Here is an 18,970-nt window from a genome sequence, read left to right as displayed (position 1 = left end):
GATCCTTTCCAAATTTGCACAGTGTCTTTATCTCAATGAGGACACGAACCCTACAAAAAATGAGCATTATTGGTCCATGAAGTACAGAATTACCTCCCCTTGAATTGAGAAAATGGTGTTTATGCAATAAAGTCTAAATTTTTCATCCAATTCTTTTCAAACTTGTAAGGATTTAGCATGGTTCAAACAAGGGAAACAACTACAGTTTATGCATGTTCTTTTTATTACAGATTTGCCTCCCTTTAATTCATTCAAAATCTCATTTTACAGCAGAGATTCCAAATCTGACCTGTAAATGAGCCCCATATTTACTGCCAGTGCTAGGTTACCTTTTCCCATTTGATCATTCTTAAGTATTGGTCTTGTAATGCTGCTACTGCTTCTGCTACTGCTACTGCTACTACTACTACTACTACTACTACTACTACTACTACTACTACTACTACTACTTCTACTACTAATACTACTACTATTCTACTACTACTACTACTACTACTACTACTACTACTACTTCTACTACTACTACTACTACTACTACTTCTACTACTACTACTAGTACTACTACTACTAGTACCACCACCACCACCACCACCACCACCACCACTTCTACTATTACTACTTCTACTACTACTGCCACTACTACTACTACTTTTACCACTACTACTACTACTACTTCTACTACTACTACTACTACTACTACTACTTCTACTACTACTACTACTACTACTACTACTACTACTACAACTACTACTACTACTACTACTACTACTACTACTACACCACCACCACCATTCACAGTGACAAAAAACGTATTCACACAATGGCTGCTACTACAACTTATAGCCCATATAGGGGGGCATGCATGTTTTACAAACAGCCCTTGTTTCTATGGGATTTTAACCACAACTGTTCATGTTTATCTCCGACACATATTTTTAGGTCACCTGTCATGAAGTGACACGGTGAATTTATGTGATCGTGTGATTTCCGGCGTCCGTTGTGCGTGCCTGCATGTGTCCGTGCGTCCGTCCGTCAACAATTTGTTTGTGTAGACAGTTGAGGTCACAGTTTGCATCCAATCTTGATGAAATTTGGTCAAAATGTTTATCTTGATGAAATCCGGTTTGGGATTGTATTTGGGTCATCTGGGGTCAAAAACAAGGTCACTAGGTCAAATAATAGAACAACCTTCTGTAGACAATAGAGGTCACAGTTTTCATCCAATCTTTATGAAATTTGGTCAGAATGTTTATCTTGATGAAATCTGGGTTGGGATTTTATTTGGGTCATCTGGGGTCTAAAACTAAGTCACTAGGTCAAATAATAGAAAAACCTTGTGTAGACATTAGAGATCACAGTTTTCATCCAACCTTTATGAAATTTGGTCAGAATTCTTGATGAAATCTGGGTGGGATTGTATTTGGGTCATCTGGGGTAAAAATCTAGGTCAAATAAATAGAAAAACCTTGTGTTGACAATAGAGGTCACAGTTTTCATCCAATATTTATGAACTGTGTTCAGAATGTTTATCTTGATGAAATCTGGATTGGGATTGTATTTGGGTCATCTAGAGTCAGGAACTAGGTCACTAGGTCAAATCATAGAAAAACATTGTGTAGACAATAGAGGTCATAGTTTTCATCTGATCTTAATGAGTCAGGTGAGCGATTCAGGGCCATCATGGCCCTCTTGTTTATTATACATCACATCTTAATACATTTGTATTCTTATTCTTAATTCCTTTGGTTTCTTGCACAAAAGGCAATACCGGGTGATCAGGAAGGTTTTCACAAATACAACATTTAGTCAGAACTAACACATATATTTGTTTATCTTAAGTATAGTCCAGTATGCATTAAGTATCAAAGTATCCAATTATCCAATCTGAAATGCAAATCATTTACATTGATTTACATTATGGATTTTCTTCAATGACATTCACATTATTCTACTGCACAGTAACACTTAATATGCTCCAACACTTTCAAGCTGCCATTTTTTATCTTGACTTACAAATCAATATTGTATTCTATCCGAAATTTCTGACTGCAAAAAAGCTTTTGAATTGTTACTGAAGAGTACTCCATAAGAAGTGTATGGACACATTATGTAGACCTCTTCAGAAAGGAATGTCATAATTGAATTAAATATTGAGTAATCGCTTTTATACTATCGCTCAAGACAAGAATAATGATAGTCTTTTCGTATGTATGGGTGCTTAACATAAGAATAATAAGAAAGGGCAACTCTATAAAAAGTGATGAAAATGTATGGTCTTTTTATGCTGCATGTCTGCAAGCAATAATATGATTTTATCATCAAATCCTTAAATACTTATATATGCTGTGCGCATAACAAGAGGGCCAAAGGCTCTCATTGTTTTGTCATGAGAAGCTCGCCAGAGACCCTAAGATACTCAACTGTTTGAAACATTTACTGTTCATTAGATTTCATATTGACTTAAGAGTTATAACGGAAATTGCCATCCAAACAATGTGTTTTTTAAACCTATATCATTTAACCCACAGTAATTTAATGTTTTTAGGGAATGTTATGATGAGACAGTAAAAGATCTGCCTTCTTGAGTTTTAAAGTGGTTTTACAGTCTGCACAGGCATATTTGAGCCTACACTTAAAAGGAAATCTCTTCCAAACTTAAATTCTGTTTTGGTGTAAAAGGTTGTCCCAAAGAAGATACTGAACTGTATGCACTTGCAGTAACCTGCGTTACCAAGAGCAGGACACATATTTAATACCATGCAGTTATATTCTAAATCCTGTCAATACTAATAACATTCTGCAAGTCACAAGAAAATTAAACAAATAGAACTAAAAAATGCAAACAATGGTAATGTTCCTTTTATTTTTCCCTTTCTCTGAATATTCTGTTCAAACTAAAAAATGCAAACAATGGTAATGTTCCTTTTATTTTTCCCTTTCTCTGAATATTCTGTTCATCAATACATGTTGTTGTATTTTGAGTCACTTTTAAACTAAGGGAGTCATGCTCCACACATGAAAACAAACACAACTAGCAGACCTTTTCTAGTTGTTTGGCGCTGTTGATGATGAAATCAGCGCAAGAGTTAAAGATCCAACCAAAGTATATTTTGGTAGAACATGTGTGCACATATCCAGAAAACACTTAAAAACGCTTATATTTTCATGGTTTCTATTCTGTACATATTTAAAACTATACTCAGGGATATCTGAACAATTAAAAATTGCATTCTAAATAATAACTTCACAAAAAGCATGAATATTCATCACAGAAACAATCTTGATTACAAAGTTAACAAGGTTAAACATTTCAAAAAGTATTTATTAACAATAAGTCTAACACTATCTACAACACATATTTATGTAGAATAAATGAAGAAAATTTGGAATGCTTAAATATTGTTTCAGTTAATTATGTTGCGAAGTGTTTTGTATCACCAAGCATGAACTGCATGTAGCTTAAACTAGATATGTCCCTTTTGGACATATTTTATTTCAAATGTAAAATTCGCCTTTGGAATCAATCCTCTCCCCGCAAATAACTGACCCAATACATCGGTCTGTTTGACTAGATTATACAAAGTATTAGCGGACGTTCTATTAAACTATTTATGTATCAAAGAAATCAAGAGAAGACATAAACTTTATACTGGTAAGAATTGCTATAGTAATATTTATCCAATTCAATACTGTTAAAAAAATGTATTATAAAGTGACCAGTCACAGCAAATTTATCAAAAGAAAAATAAAGGCTATAATAGAACAACTGATTGTAAACTGCTTTGAAATGTCTAAAAATCCAGAATTATAAACACAATTGAATCTCTGTATTCAACAGATAAATTTGAAATGTAATTAACTTAATTTCCTTCTTAAAAACTCCTGTCTATATAAACATATCAAACTTATATATTGACAATGCTTCCTCTGGGGGCATATGTGTTTATATTATACTAAAAACTTGAAAATGCTGATGTAAAATATGTTATTACAGCATTTTATATTTATTTACAGTAATAAATACATGCCTAAGCTGGTAAAATATAATGCCAAACACTATAACAGCAATATAAAATGGTTTGTTATGTACAAACGCCTCTTGTTTAAATAATTAATGTAGTCATATTAACTGAATTAAATGTTCATAAGTAACAATTTAAAATGGACGTCCATGCAGTAAATCTGTTGACATCCAATTAAAACTATGGGATTTTTTCCTTAAGTGTTTGCTATATTCACAGATATGTACCAAAAATGTCTTTTCCTTGTACTAGAAAATCTGCAGTATGTAATTATTTAAGCTTATATTGTCATTTCTCAAAAGTGATGTTATATTTATTTATTTCTGAATAACAATACAAAAATGTGGAAAAGTACACAATGTATACAACTGTACCACCATGAAAATGCATTGACACCTAATAGATACATATTCAGTCCTAATGTCATGTTTTTCAACGCCGCATTGCTGTTGAGTCCACCAGCTCTAGGTCTATTTTATAGAACACGTATGGATAGTAGTCTACTCCCATTCCCATTAGTCCGGGGATTTCAACATTACCAGCCTGAAAGCAAATACATTTTTAATTGAGATGCATTACACAAAAACAAACATTATCAAAAAATAATGAAGAATAATGTCTGCCTATAAAGTGAGTGAATGTCTTTCAACCTTGCACTGGTAAATGTGTAAGCCGTTAACTTAAAGTTACATATGTAAACAAGTTTTGCTTACAAGTAAAGAAACAAGAATAACAGCTTGAATGTGTATATTTCCAAGTTAATGAGGTCCTTCCTGGCCAGAGGCTGCATTATGTTAAGACCAAGATTGTGTCCCATCAATCCTATCTAATTTTCTTACTAGACTCAAGAAAGTTGGGATGAATTTTGAGTTATAGCTAAAATTTCCAGCTATTTAGTTTTTTTACTGAAAATTATATTCAATTACGATGTGGTTGATGATGTGGTTGATGATGGGGGAAGCCAGAGTACCTGCAGGAAACCCACCTGTAAGGTATGGTAACCACCTACCATTCCATTGCTTTTCTTAATATGGACTATATTCTTTTGCAATAGTGTACCTAAATTTATCAGACTTTTCATGTTTACCAGTTTAATTATTTAAATATATTTGAAAACAATTAATTCACACACTGAACTGTTTTCATTTATATATACAATACTTGTTAATCCACGCTAAAACACAATTTATCACTTCAGATTACCCAAACCTAAACATTAAATGGGATAAGCATATAAAGAAGAAAAGCGTAAATATAATCAACAATTCAATTTAAACATGACCAGCATCATGCCGAAATGGATCGTTAGCCATTTCAAGGAAAATAATACAATAAAATATTAGCCGTATCATGCAAAATTGGATCTTAAGGCATGTGCCGACAGCGTAGCTCAAGACCAGCCTTCACATTTGCATAATCTAGTCTGGAGCTAACCTGCATGACTAAGCAGCCGACAGCGTAGCTTCTGACCAGACTGCACAATGTAACAGTCCTGTCTCGAGATACGCAGGCAGCACATGGCATAAGATCCACTTTAGCATGACTTGGCAAATGTTTTATTACATTATTGTCCAAGGAAATATTTAAGTTAAGTCAACATGTAACTCACATCCATGCCTGCCATGGCAGTGTTGTCAAGGTGCTCATACAGTCTGTTCAGTTCCTCTCGTAGTCGTCTATGATTCTTCTTTTGCGGCAACAGCAGCATTGCTTGGAAATTCACTGGTAGACCATATCTGTAATCAAACATGCATTAATTATTGGAAGAAATTATTCCCACGAGTGATATAACATTATAAATGCTGTACTTACGAATACAGTAAAACCAATATTATATCAAAAACAGTTATACATAATATTTGGGTTAAAACTGAAATCTGTTTCAATATGGGCCGTGCTCTGTGAAAAAGGGGTTTAATGCATGTGCGTAAAGTGTCTGCACAGGCTAATCAGGGACGACCCATTCTGAGTAAACAAGATTTTTGCTAGAAGAGATCTTTAAATGACAAAATACCATAGCGGAAAGAGTCATCCCTGATTAGTCTGTGCAGACTGCACAGGCTAATCTGGGATGGCAATAAACGCACATGCATTAAACTCCTTTTTCACGGAGCATGGCTGATATGTTTTATTCGCCATTTGACTCTTTCCCACATACCTTAGAACACTTTCCACAAACACTCGGAGAGCTTTCGTATGGACCCAAGCAGTGAAGCATTCTCCGAAGTTCACCTTCAGCCATTTGACAAGTGGACCCTGAAACAGGTGTGGCGTAAACAAATCACCTACAGACAAAATATTTGCAGATGTAACACCAGCACTCTCTATACAATAAGTGAAACACTAAGTATCAGAGAAATTGGATTGCATATGCAAAACTGAAAACTAAGTAATAAAACTTCATACTTCAACCAGTTATACGATTTTGTGTTGTTCAAAACATGGAAAAAACAATATACTGCAATGAAATTCTCATGATGCCGTGCCCCCAAACTAACCAAAGGAAGCAGTGATTTATTGACTCATTTGATAGAACTCAAAAGTAGATCCATTTCATTTTTAAAATGAGGTTAGGTGATGTGGGAGTGTTGCGAAGAACATCCATAAAAGTATTAAAGCTTCCAGCCCGCAGTACAGACAATCCTATGATCCTATGATCAATAAATAAACCTGCATGATATTGGTTATTACATGACCCACAGCTCTTACAGTACTTTAGAATTGGCAGATTAAAGCGTTATCATAGTGTACATCCGCTTCTATCAAATAAAAAGCATTTAATGAATTCACACAGTGGATTGAACACAAGTGAAACATGAAACACAGCAATACAAGTTAAAACAAGAGCTGTCACCATAGGATGACTTATGCCCCCTATAAACGCTTGATAGAAGTTATGAGCTTTTTTCGAAACCAAAATGCGGACCCTAAGTTCAAGGTCAAGGTCACAGGGGTCAAAATTTGTGTGCGTATGGAAAGGCCTCATCCATATACACATGCATGCCAAATATGAAATTGCTATCTGAAGCAACATTGAAGTTATGAGCATTTTTTAAAACCTAAACGCAAAGTGTGACGGACAGACGGAGAGACAGACGGACAGACAGTCCAATCACTATATGCCCTCCTTCAGGGGCATAAAAAAGAAATATACACAATAGATTAATAAAATATGTGCCTCACAAGAATATTCAGTGACAACAAATAATGTCTAAGGCTGAGTTAGCTTTTTTAAGCACACCTTTCAGCAATGCACTTGCCATAAATTTCTTTATGGAATGTTATTATTCTATGATAATTATAAAGGTTATATTATCAATATCTATAGTCTTTAGCAAATTTTGAGTTTTAAGCGTAAAAAGTGCCAGAGATATTAATTGCGTAGCTTTGAAGGATTTAAGGCCATAGTAGACAATTATATTGAATAGGAGATACCTGCCTTTTTAAAACCTTTATAAATGCCATACTTATATATATCTGGATATACTCAGTAAGAAATATTGTAAGTTTCAATACTTGTTTTATTGAATGGAACATATCTGGGTGTGTCTAAACATGTTCTATTTCGTTTTTAATTGTCATATTAAATATTATATGAAAATCTACAGACGAAATAAAGTTTTTGATTTTAACTAAAACTGGTCTGGAATTATTTATTAGCGAATCTCTGTAAGATTTCAGGCAAACTGTTTTAATTACAAGTATGTAGTCAATTTTATGTGTTTTTTATTTATCGCCCTCAAGCTAATAAAAAAAACACTCTAGCCAGAAATGAATTTTGCGATTTTAAATGAACAAGTATCAGAACTATTTATAAGCAAAACTGTGTGAAATACCAGTCTTTTTGTTTTTTAAAAGTACATATCAGCTTTTGCTTATAACTCTATTTGAAACTATCATTTAAATAACGATTTACAGGTAATATCACAGTCCATAGCCTGAAATAAATCTTGATTGTTTTCTCAATATTTACAAAACTGATTTTTTAATAAAACATCTGCCATAGAGGCAATAACTAATTCGCTGCATGAAAGGCAATGTGGATTAAAAGCATTTATGGGTATGCCCATGACACCACATGTCTGCCCATGTGTAGATACTGTTATTCAGATCAGATATAAAGCATCACCTTCAAATAACATGCAAAGTGACAATCAAGTCTTAATTCATGCCGAGTTGTATTACTCTTAAAAGGATGCAGATGAACCTTATTTCTATTAATCACATTAAAAAACGAACTACAATTTTATGATCAAATCGATAAAAAAAACTATTTAAATTTTCAAATATATTTGATAAAACCTTTTCCTTTCCCTCTTTTGTTCGTCAGTACTGTAATGGCAGTGTGTGCAAACATTCAGGGCGGTCATCAGGGAATTATTAATTTCTGGGATTGTCTATTGATGTACAAAATTTGGGTTAACCATAAAGTCCAAAATTAGGTCCATGTCAAATTCAAAATGAGGTAAGGTGATGTGGAAGTGTTGAAAGTGTTCAATAACATCATCTCGCAAGCATTAAAGTTTTGTAGAAAGAATTATTGACGTTTTCCCAAACATGTCTCACTGCATTATTCCCAACATCTGTAGACACTGAGGGTTGAACAAGAGCACCGCATAGAAGGTGCCAACGCTCGGCTGCAGGTGCAGTTTCGAATAAATGAAAGCTTATAGTGACCTTGACCTTTGACCTAGTGACCCAAAAATGGGAATGGTGTGTAAAACTCATCAAGGTGCAGCTGCATATGAAGTTTCAAAGTTGTAGTTGGAAGCACTTTGATTTTAGAGCCAAAGTTAAGGTTTTAGCACGACGCTGATGGCAGACACTGTATGGTGAGCTGGCTAGGACAATACCTTGGGTTTTCTCCGAAAACAACTGAGCTCAAAAACTATATCTGGATGGCGAGCTGGCTATGACAATACCTCGGGTCTTCTCCGAAAACAGCCGAGCTCAAAAACTATATCTTGATGGCGAGCTGGCTATGACAATACCTCGGGTCTTCTCCGAAAACAGCAGAGCTCAAAAACTATATCTGGATGGCGAGCTGGCTATGACAATACCTCGGGTCTTCTCCGAAAACAGCCGAGCTCAATAAACTATATCTGGATGGCGAGCTGGCTATGACAATACCTCGGGTCTTCTCCGAAAACAGCCGAGCTAAAAAACTATATCTGGATGGCGAGCTGGCTATGACAATACCTCGGGTCTTCTCCGAAAACTGCCGAGCTAAAAAACTATATCTGGATGGTGAGCTGGCTATGACAATACCTCAGGTTTTCTCCGAAAACAGCCGAGCTAAAAAACTATATCTAATAATTGAAGATGATCTTGTTATATATTTTAAAGCCATTATAATGACTAGCTGATAAATTATAAACAACAGGTCTATCATCACCCTAAATCGCTTGTCCGTAAACAAAGTGCGAGTCTAAAAAGATCAAAGCAGGTTGTTTTTTTCACATTGTACACTTAGAAAGACAGTTTAACAGAAGGTTAAGATACATTTTGACCACATTGTCATTTTTCTACTATATTGTTATAAGGGAATCAAGTTACTTAAAGGACAGGGCCAAATGTTAACCTCACAGGCATTTAGTTAAATTTAAGCAGGTTTTACTAAATACATACAAAGGAAACAAGAAACCAAGGGCCGGGCCAATTTTGACCTCAGGGGCATGATCTTAAAAAAAGCTAGAGGAACAAAAAAAAATTACAACATAAAAAGCAAATTATTACTCTTAAGATTTCGTAGATTGATAGACGACGTTTGTTAATGCTATTTTGCAATGAAAGGCTATGTAAATCATTTGAGCAACAGGGCTTGGCCACTTTTAATCCCCAAGGCAGGGATCATATTTTTTTCGGTTTTGTCGGTCGTAGACCAATCGGGGTCATGAAAGACCAATTAAAAATCCTAAACAGTCGGTCCGATTCTGTCCTGACATTCGTAAAAAATTATGTAAAGTCTACAAGTTCCCAATAAAATTCCCTATTCAAGCTCTGTCTGGCTTAAACTTACCATCGCTTAATCCCTTTATTGCCCCCCAATTAACAACCCGCTTCTGCTACTCGAGTGCACCAGTGTTGTTTTTGACACCTTATCAGCGATTTATCGGCAATTACTGATTTTATCAGGCATTCACACCACGAAAGATGTATCATACAGAAATAAACACCAATGACACTATTATCATGTGTTTTATACCACCTAAGGTTATAGAACCTGTCAAAACACCGATTTTGTACATAAAACAAATTGGATGCTGACCAATACGCATTGATGTTTCACATAAATTAACTTTCGTTTCCGACTGATTGTCAGAAAATAATTTGTAACATATTGCATCTCAATCTAAATTTAGAATTAATTGACGATTGGTTGAATAAAAAAAGTGCTCCATGTGATCACATCGCGTCACACGATTTACATATGTTCAAGGGGATATCCCTGTACCGATTGGATGTCAAATCGAGGCATACAGGGAAACCCTATAATTCAGTTTATGGGAGTGTGTTTACTTCCAGAGAATAATGAACGCTGTGTTCACGAAGCACGTATCGTCAAAATTGGGCAGAAAATTAGAGTTTTTGTAAGTAATATACTTACTAAAGTAAAGGTGGACTGATTGATCGTTTTAGGTGTCCTGCTTTTTGGTCAAATTTCCCGACAATTTTTTATTGTATGTCCCGATTTGGACCTGAACAATTCTGGCATGTATGGATTTCGGATGTATTTTTTCGAATACTCCCCCCCCCCATTTTAAAACAAGACCGATTGATGTGGGAAAATATGATCCCTGCCCCAAGGTATACTTCTTTAGAACAAACATAGAAAAGGACCACTAAATTTTTTACTGCTGAACCATGTAGTTTCAGAAAATTAGGTTTATAAGTTTTCTTTCTTTTTTAAGCCCTGATAAAACTTTTAATGCAGCGGGTCAGAAGATTATTAGAGGATTATCCGAAGATAAATCCTGGTGAGTTCCATCGAAATTTGCCAAACTGTTTAATAAGAAATGTCTTTTAAAGCAAGTTGTTGACAACATAAGCCCTTTTTGCTCAAGTAATTAATAAAATGTTAAATAAATCAACACAACACAATTGGTCATAGGAATAATTTCCCTAAACATTATACAAACTAGTAAAACTCACAAACTGTTTCTTCTTATCGGCATCTAGCTTTTTTATTTCATTCTTGCCAGCCTCCAGTTCATCAGCATTGTATGTGAAGTCTCGAACTACAAACCTGCAACAATTCCTTGACTTTCATTGCTTGGTTTTATTGATTAAATCTACAAGCATTCATTTGTCATGTTTGGATACAAGAGTTTATACAAATAGTATATTGGGTAATTTAATTTCATCTCATATTTAATCCAATTCATTTTCAATACTACCCGTACGTTAAAACTAGAAAATGTAAGATAAGGGAACACAGAACAAGGCAGGACATTTAAGGAGATTTAAATAGGTCAAGTGTTTGTTTCAAGCAAATCTTAAAACCAAGTAGCATACACTGAAGTGTTTAAACATCACAGAAGTTTAGTCAAACCTTAGAAATAGTCAATTAGTAAAACCGGTCAATCTTATATGAAGCCCAATGTGTTCACTTAATTGGCTTCTCTTAAAGTTATAAAAAATGTTTTAAAAAACTGATCAAATAATCTGTCAGTTTATTCACAAAGCAAAGAAAATGAAGATGAAAAATAACATAACGCCCAAAATATACCTTCAACCAAAAGGATTATTTATATACTGCCAGACCATTTTTCTCTGTATTCTGTGTATTACATTCAGACACTTGGAACGAAATTGCATTTATTTCCATAATATATGTAATCAGTTATTATCAGTATTTCAGCGCAAGTAATATTTTTATTTGTGAATTAAGGTTTCCCATTAAATATAAAGGCAATTTTAATTAGAGATCAGCCATACACAGGAAGTATGCATTTCTAATTGAAAACTGATTTGATCATATCAACAGATTTGCAACATTCTTCTGTATATCATGAAAAACAGAGGAACAAGGGGAGGAGAAACAAAAACCATGCTATTATTCTATAAACAAACTCCCCAAACATTAATACTAAAATTCACAAATAATTTGCAAAATATATCGTAACTGAAGTATATCCATAATAATTCACTGTTCCTAATATCAATAGCCAACATTCCAATGCTAGATGAGGTAAGGTAACATAGATTTAACAAGATACAAAATGTTTGGTTTTTATTTTTGTGTGACAACATATTCCATGTACATTTCCTGCCAGGATATCTGAACATTTACAAGCGAATGCGAGACTGGCTTCCGGCAACATCCGCAGACTAACGTTTTCATGAATGCTTCCAAAGCTGCCCGAAGCCAATTACTTTCAATAGTAAATTTTGGTAGAGCGTAGTCGGATAAAAAATAAAAATGAGCATTTTCATATCACATTTAATCTATGTTACCAGATCACATCTTGCTTAGAAATTTTGTCTTTTGCTATAAGGAACATAAAAGTTTCATGTGTTAACTCTATTTTTCGAAATATTGTGCATTGTTTGTAAAATTTGTTGATTTTGAGTGTTTATAGGCTTTTAAATGAGGCCATTCTACATACTTGTTTTCACGACATTTCTGTCTGAATTCGTCCTCCACTCTTCTAAACATTGTGACAGTGCACAGGCAGTTCTCCTCATCTTCATAAATAGTACTGAAAGAACAAATAAAATTTATATTAATTAGTTTTTAATGTATGTATGTATGTAACACAAAATTTATTACACAATCACTGTTTCTAAAAACACTAAAAGATATAATGCATAAAAAAACATAAAAACACTTTTCCATACCAGTAACTGCATGAAGTTGATTATATTTTGATATTCCTACTCTTGAGATTAAGCATACAGATAACTTTTGTAAGCAGGTCTTACTTTGAGGAGCGTGGTACAATCATGTCAGTCAGGCTTTCGTACTTGCCCTTCCAATCATGGAGAAAAGACCTGCAAAAATATAGGGCTTGCAAGACATCATTTACTTATCATGGAGAAAAGACCTGCAAAAATATAGTGCTTGCAACACATCATTTACTTATGGTGAATTCAAGAACAAAAACAAACATACGAATAAGACCTGCTACCAATGCACATGCACAGGCAGTAAAACATCTGAGACATTTTCTGTAATAAAGCTTTTGGACACTAAAAAGCAAAAATACTTATCGTTCTCAACTCTTGTTTGTTTTTGGACATCTAGATTGTCGCTTACAAAGACAAATTCCAGAAGTGAGCGGACCGTTATGCATTATTTGGGTAAGTTGATATGTTAACCAGTTACCATTTAATAAAAAACCCGATAGCTTAAAGAGTATGTGTTTGAAACGATTGCAGTAGGTCAATAATCAGTTTAAAATGTTTGTTTTGTATTATTTTTGGTATGTCACGTATTACCAATGATGATATTCCCATTTCTTTCCAAAAAGTTTTTTTTCTTATTTTTTTCTTATTGAATGACATTTTTCAATTCTGTCTGGTTCAAAAGATGTGTGTTATAAATAGGTTGTAAATATATTGCGCCATATTTGAAGATATTGCGCCATATTTGAAGATATTGAACATAGCAATTAAAATACAATTAACAAAATCATTATTTCCACACTTTGTTTTAGTTTAATAATATAAAGTCTATACTACAGTACAATGTATATCAAATGATAACCATCATGTACAAAAATGTATTGTATAACAATGCGTATTATGTTCCATTGTCAGTAAATTTTTGGCTTATTTTTTGTGTACCTCAATTTTTGGACACAACTCAAAATACATTTTTTGTCAGTGAATGAAAACTAAGACTAATTATGGCAAGTTAGTATTCAGAGGGCAAAAGTCAAATGGAATTTTTAGTAACAAGCTTTTATATAAAAAGCCAAACAATACTTTTTAAAACCAAAATATATTGAAATTATGCACAGCAACAAAATTTACAATTGAAATTGAAAGGTGACAAGCAGGCTTGTCACAGTGGAGATTAGTTTCAATATAAAGAAGTAAAACTCCAGCTGCTGGAGCAGTATTGAATTTTCATTAAAAACAATTAGTTGGTCCTTTATTTAAGGCAAGTGACTGATTGCCCAAACAGTACAAAACAGCACAATACAGAACAATACAAACCAACATAAACACAAAATATGAATAAAGCTGGGGTCACCGCCTTGAAACGGTCAATGCAAAGCATTGGGGGTTTAAACCTGGTTATAGAGAGCTCAACCTCACACTTGGCCCAGCAATATTCATAATACATTTAAGTGTGGATAAAATTTAACGTCATAGCATTGTAACTCAAATTAAACAATAATAAAAGGGAATTAAAACGCATTCAATTTAATTACTATTTAATTACTCAATTGCATTGAAGATACAAGAGTAACAGAGTTACAACTTTTTGACGAACGATAAAAAAAAACTATTAACAATTGTCAACTACATTCCTTCTTTATAGAAAAAGATTTGAGAATATAGCATCATGACTTACTTTTGAACAACAACCAGAAGCGTAACGAGGTATTCAGAGTCCAGTACAAAGTGCTCCTTTTTTACAATGTCACCCAGGTAACGAGTGATCAGGTTGCCACTGGAAAGACAAGGCACATGTTACAATTTAACATATATTTCAAAATTAAAATAAACTCATATTAAATGAATCTGACAAAAACGTGTTTAGGTGCTTCTTATGTGTGACAAACTCAGCTTGTGAATTATTTGTGTTTCACGTGACAGGCTAAAACACTTTCAAATAAAACAGATAACACAATGTGTGAAGGCAATTTTTAAGTGAAAACCTCGGGAAATTATAATTATTTCCACTATCAGATGCCTCAATGTAAGTGAGTTCCAGAAAGCAAAGTTAAGTTGTAAATAAATATTAATAATCACGCTGTTGGCAACTATTTATTTATATAAATCTTGATGACATCTTACGTAGCCTTCCTCTCCAAGTTCTGTAGACTGCCTTTCAAGTTGTTGTAGGCTGTGGACTTCACCCTTAGGTCGGCCTCAATCTGGGACACTTGCTGAATGGAATTTTACAGGTTAATTAACATTAACCAATACAATAAAGTGAGATCTCTTTTCTGTTAAATATTATATGAGCCTAGTTCTGGTAAAACTGGGCATAATGCATGCGCGTAAGTGTCGTCCCGGACTGCACAGGCTAATCATGGACGACACTTTCTGCTTTAATGACATTTTTTGTTTAAATGAAGTCGCTTCTTAGAAAAAATCTGATTTAGGCGGAAAGTGTCGTCCCTGATTAGCCTGTGCAGACTGCACAGGCTAATCTGGGACTGCACTTCACGCACATGCATTATGCCCAGTTTTTTCACAACACGACTCATATTAACTGTGAATGTCACTTACAAGCATGTCTACATGACATGAAGTATGAATAATGCATTTCATCCTGAGGTATTCAACCAACCCGAAACAAATGCTTTGCCAAATTACTGTCCTAATATCTTTTTGTCAAGATAATCTCTGGGGAAAAAAAACATGTGTATATACTTAAATGATGAGTTTACAAAACCTTCGCCACTTTCACTTAATGTCATAATAATTTGGCTTGCTATTGATTTAAAAAATATTTGAAAAAAGTGACAGAAAAGTCCCTAACAACTTTATCTCTTTTCATTTAAATAATAAATAATATATTAATAGTGAGTGTCGCTAAAACATGTCTTCATAAAATGAAGCCAAGTATGAATACAATTATGAATGTGGATATAAAGTTTTCAATACAAACATATCAATTTATATGCTTAAAGAATAAGTTAGGAAAACCCACAACACTTTACATAAAATATCATGTACATGTAGAAATAGAAATTTGGACTTGAATGATCTGTTTTATCATGTTTTTTCAAATAGGTGACGGGTGTTCGCTTTCATACTTTTCTAATGCAACACATCAAACTTGAATACCTCAGTTAGCAGTAAAGAATTTTATTTAAAATTGTACATACATGTATAATCATTTAACTTAATTCCGTAACATTTCACAATGAAATCATTAATCTTTGAAATCAGTAGCACTTTGAGTAGTTATGGTTTTTATTTTATTTTTTAATTTTTGCATGTGGAAATGGTGAGTCACGATATACATGTAATTCGTATTTTATTTCAATTTCATGATTCTAGGTGGATTCTAGAAAAACATTAAATGAATTAATCAAAAACAATATGGCTCGTGTGAAAATGAGGGACACAACCGCAAAATTGGCATGTTGCAGGCCGGTCGTCTTTAAGATTTCCATTTCCACATGCAAAAAGAAGCAACCATACTTAGCCTATCTGCTCAAGCGTCTGACTTTCAAAGAATAGTTTTATCTTGAGCTTGCACATGTACAATTTCAAATCAAAATCTTGACTCAAAACTGAGATATAAAGTTTGAAAAGACCGCGAGTGTATATCATCTAGACTTCTCACCTTTGAGATTATTTCTGTGATGTTTCTCAAAGATTGTTTGATTGGGTACTTAGCTAGGTCCCATTGAAAACGAGTCAGGTATGTGTTCAAGTCCACTGAAAAACAAAAAAACGAGAAGTTTGTCAATTTTTTAAGCTCATAATCAAAGAGCCATCAGTGCAAATATTATAATTTATCAAATATTTCAGTTTGACTGAATATTTCCTTAATCGACAAAGTCTCTTATATGTATATAAGGGACATTTTCACCTTATTGTAAATTGACAAAATTGTTTCAGATTCAAAAAATTTCGTTGTAGTTATGATATCTGTGAGGAAACAGTTATACTGATCATTTACCATGCTCTAAAATATTCATTAAATGCATATTTTGACAATTTAAAAACCTGAAAATTATAATGCGTTGTTACGCGAAACGATTGAATAATTTGGAGAGTTCTGTTGTTGTTGTTACATTTAGTGACACTATACATGTATAAAGTATTAAATACATCATTTACTGTATGAGCACAGATGGCTGAGTGGTCTAAGCATTAGACCTTTACTTCAGGGGTGAGTGGTTGAGCCAAGTTGAGGGTAACTTTTTTTTCTTAAATTTTATTCTTATTTTTTACTGTAGCTTTTTAGATCCAATGTTTACATTTATCAATATTAAATATGTAATGAAAAACTTTAATACATGCCAAAATCTGTAAAATGGTCCCTTTAAGTCTAAGTGTAAGTACTGAAAAACTGTCAAGCTGTACAAAAAGCATAATTCACTGTTATCATATTTCAACCAAAAAATACTCAATTTTTAACTCATTTGTTTAAGAAAGTGTACAAATTCTGACCTCCATTGGCGATAAGGTTTTCCTGAAGCTTGTCCCTCTGATCATCTAAAACCTCTCCCAAGTACCCAGCCACTTTCTTTGTTATGCTGCAGAGTATGGAAGTATTTATTGAAACCATAGTAACGAATAAGTCTTGCTCTGGAAAAACAGGGCTTTACGTGTGTGAGTAGTCTTGTCCAAGATAAGCCTGTGTGTGAGTAGTCTTGTCCAAGATAAGCCTGTGTGTGAGTAGTCTTGTCCAAGATAAGCCTGTGTGTGAGTAGTCTTGTCCAAGATAAGCCTGTGTGTGAGAAGTCTTGTCCAAGATAAGCCTGTGTGTGAGTAGTCTTGTCCAAGATAAGCCTGTGTGTGAGTAGTCTTGTCCATTTAAGCCTGTGTGTGAGTAGTCTTGTCCAAGATAAGCCTGTGAGTGAGTAGTCTTGTCAAAGATAAGCCTGTGTGTGAGTAGTCTTGTCCAAGATAAGCATGTGTGTAAGTAGTCTTGTCCAAGATAAGCCTGTGTGTGAGTAGTCTTGTCCAAGATAAGCCTGTGTGTGAGTAGTCTTGTCCAACATTAGCCTGTGTGTGAGTAGTCTTGTCCAACATAAGCCTGTGTGTGAGTAGTCTTGTCCAACATTAGCCTGTGTGTGAGTAGTCTTGTCAAACATAAGCCTGTGTGTGAGTAGTCTTGTCCAAGATAAGCCTGTGTGTGAGTAGTCTTGTCCAAGATAAGCCTGTGTGTGAGTAGTCTTGTCCAAGATAAGCCTGTGTGTGAGTAGTCTTGTCCAAGATAAACCTTTGTGTGAGTAGTCTTGTCCAAGACAAGCCTTTGTGTGAGTAGTCTTGTCCAAGATAAGCCTGTGAACTACCTCCAGGCTAATCAGGTACAATTCCGCCTCAACTGTATTTTTCGCAAAGAAGAGACTTTTTTCAACATACAATAACATTAAAGTTAGTGGAAAGTGTTGTCTCAGAGTAGCCTCTATGGACTGCACAAGCTAATCTGGGACGACATTTTACTCACATGCTCAAAGCCTGTTTTTCACCAAGCTAGGCTAAAATCTAAAAAAAATACAAACAAGAGATGTGTTTGTCAGAAACACAATGCCCCCAACTGCGCCGCTTTGATTTATTATTAATTTTTTTAATTATATCCCTTTAAAAAATATTACTTTCCTTGTAAAAATGATCTGTAACTGCCAAATGATATATAGAAATTATCTCCCTTTAAAACTTGTTACTTCCCTTGGATTGTTTTTTTTTACCTTTGACCTTGAAGGATGACCTTGACCTTGAACTTTCACCACTCAAAATGTTCAGCTCCATGAGATACACATGCATGCCAAATATCAAGTTGCTATCTTCAATATTGCAAAAGTTATGGCCAACGTTAAAGTTTTCGGACGGACGGACAGACAGTTCAAATGCTATATGCCACCCTACCGGGGGCATAAAAATATACAAGTTATAATGCTTACTTGTAGTCTTTTCAACAGAATTATACATGTATTAAACCAAACTGTTCAAATAACATGTTCTTGTACAAAATGCATTTACATTATATTTTAAGAAAAAAAATCTGCATGTACATGTATTTTATGAAAACATTATGTTCCAAAACAACATGGGACATGCTTAATTAAAGCTTGTTTACCACAAAG

The 18,970-nt window shown here is 34.1% G+C and overlaps 1 protein-coding gene across 1 annotated transcript in view; it reads right to left on the bottom strand.

Moving 5' to 3' along the window:
* Nucleotides 1–2,844: 2,844 nt before the first annotated feature.
* The window catches only part of LOC127866929 (V-type proton ATPase subunit C 1-A-like), a 30,577-nt gene continuing 14,451 nt past the window's right edge, over nucleotides 2,845–18,970 (bottom strand). Inside the window, exons 4-13 of the mRNA XM_052407793.1 lie at nucleotides 17,331–17,416; nucleotides 16,498–16,592; nucleotides 14,994–15,085; nucleotides 14,548–14,646; nucleotides 12,948–13,016; nucleotides 12,632–12,724; nucleotides 11,175–11,268; nucleotides 6,181–6,278; nucleotides 5,632–5,758; nucleotides 2,845–4,565 (exon numbers count right to left, since the gene is read on the bottom strand). Of these exons, the coding sequence (XP_052263753.1) occupies nucleotides 4,455–4,565; nucleotides 5,632–5,758; nucleotides 6,181–6,278; nucleotides 11,175–11,268; nucleotides 12,632–12,724; nucleotides 12,948–13,016; nucleotides 14,548–14,646; nucleotides 14,994–15,085; nucleotides 16,498–16,592; nucleotides 17,331–17,416 (964 nt within the window). The 3' untranslated portion in view covers nucleotides 2,845–4,454. The remainder of the gene's footprint in view (nucleotides 4,566–5,631; nucleotides 5,759–6,180; nucleotides 6,279–11,174; nucleotides 11,269–12,631; nucleotides 12,725–12,947; nucleotides 13,017–14,547; nucleotides 14,647–14,993; nucleotides 15,086–16,497; nucleotides 16,593–17,330; nucleotides 17,417–18,970) is intronic.

Source organism: Dreissena polymorpha, chromosome 2 (assembly GCF_020536995.1).
Source record: "Dreissena polymorpha isolate Duluth1 chromosome 2, UMN_Dpol_1.0, whole genome shotgun sequence".
NCBI classification, from domain to species: Eukaryota; Metazoa; Mollusca; class Bivalvia; order Myida; family Dreissenidae; genus Dreissena; species Dreissena polymorpha.
This window is presented reverse-complemented; position numbering and strand designations above follow the sequence as displayed.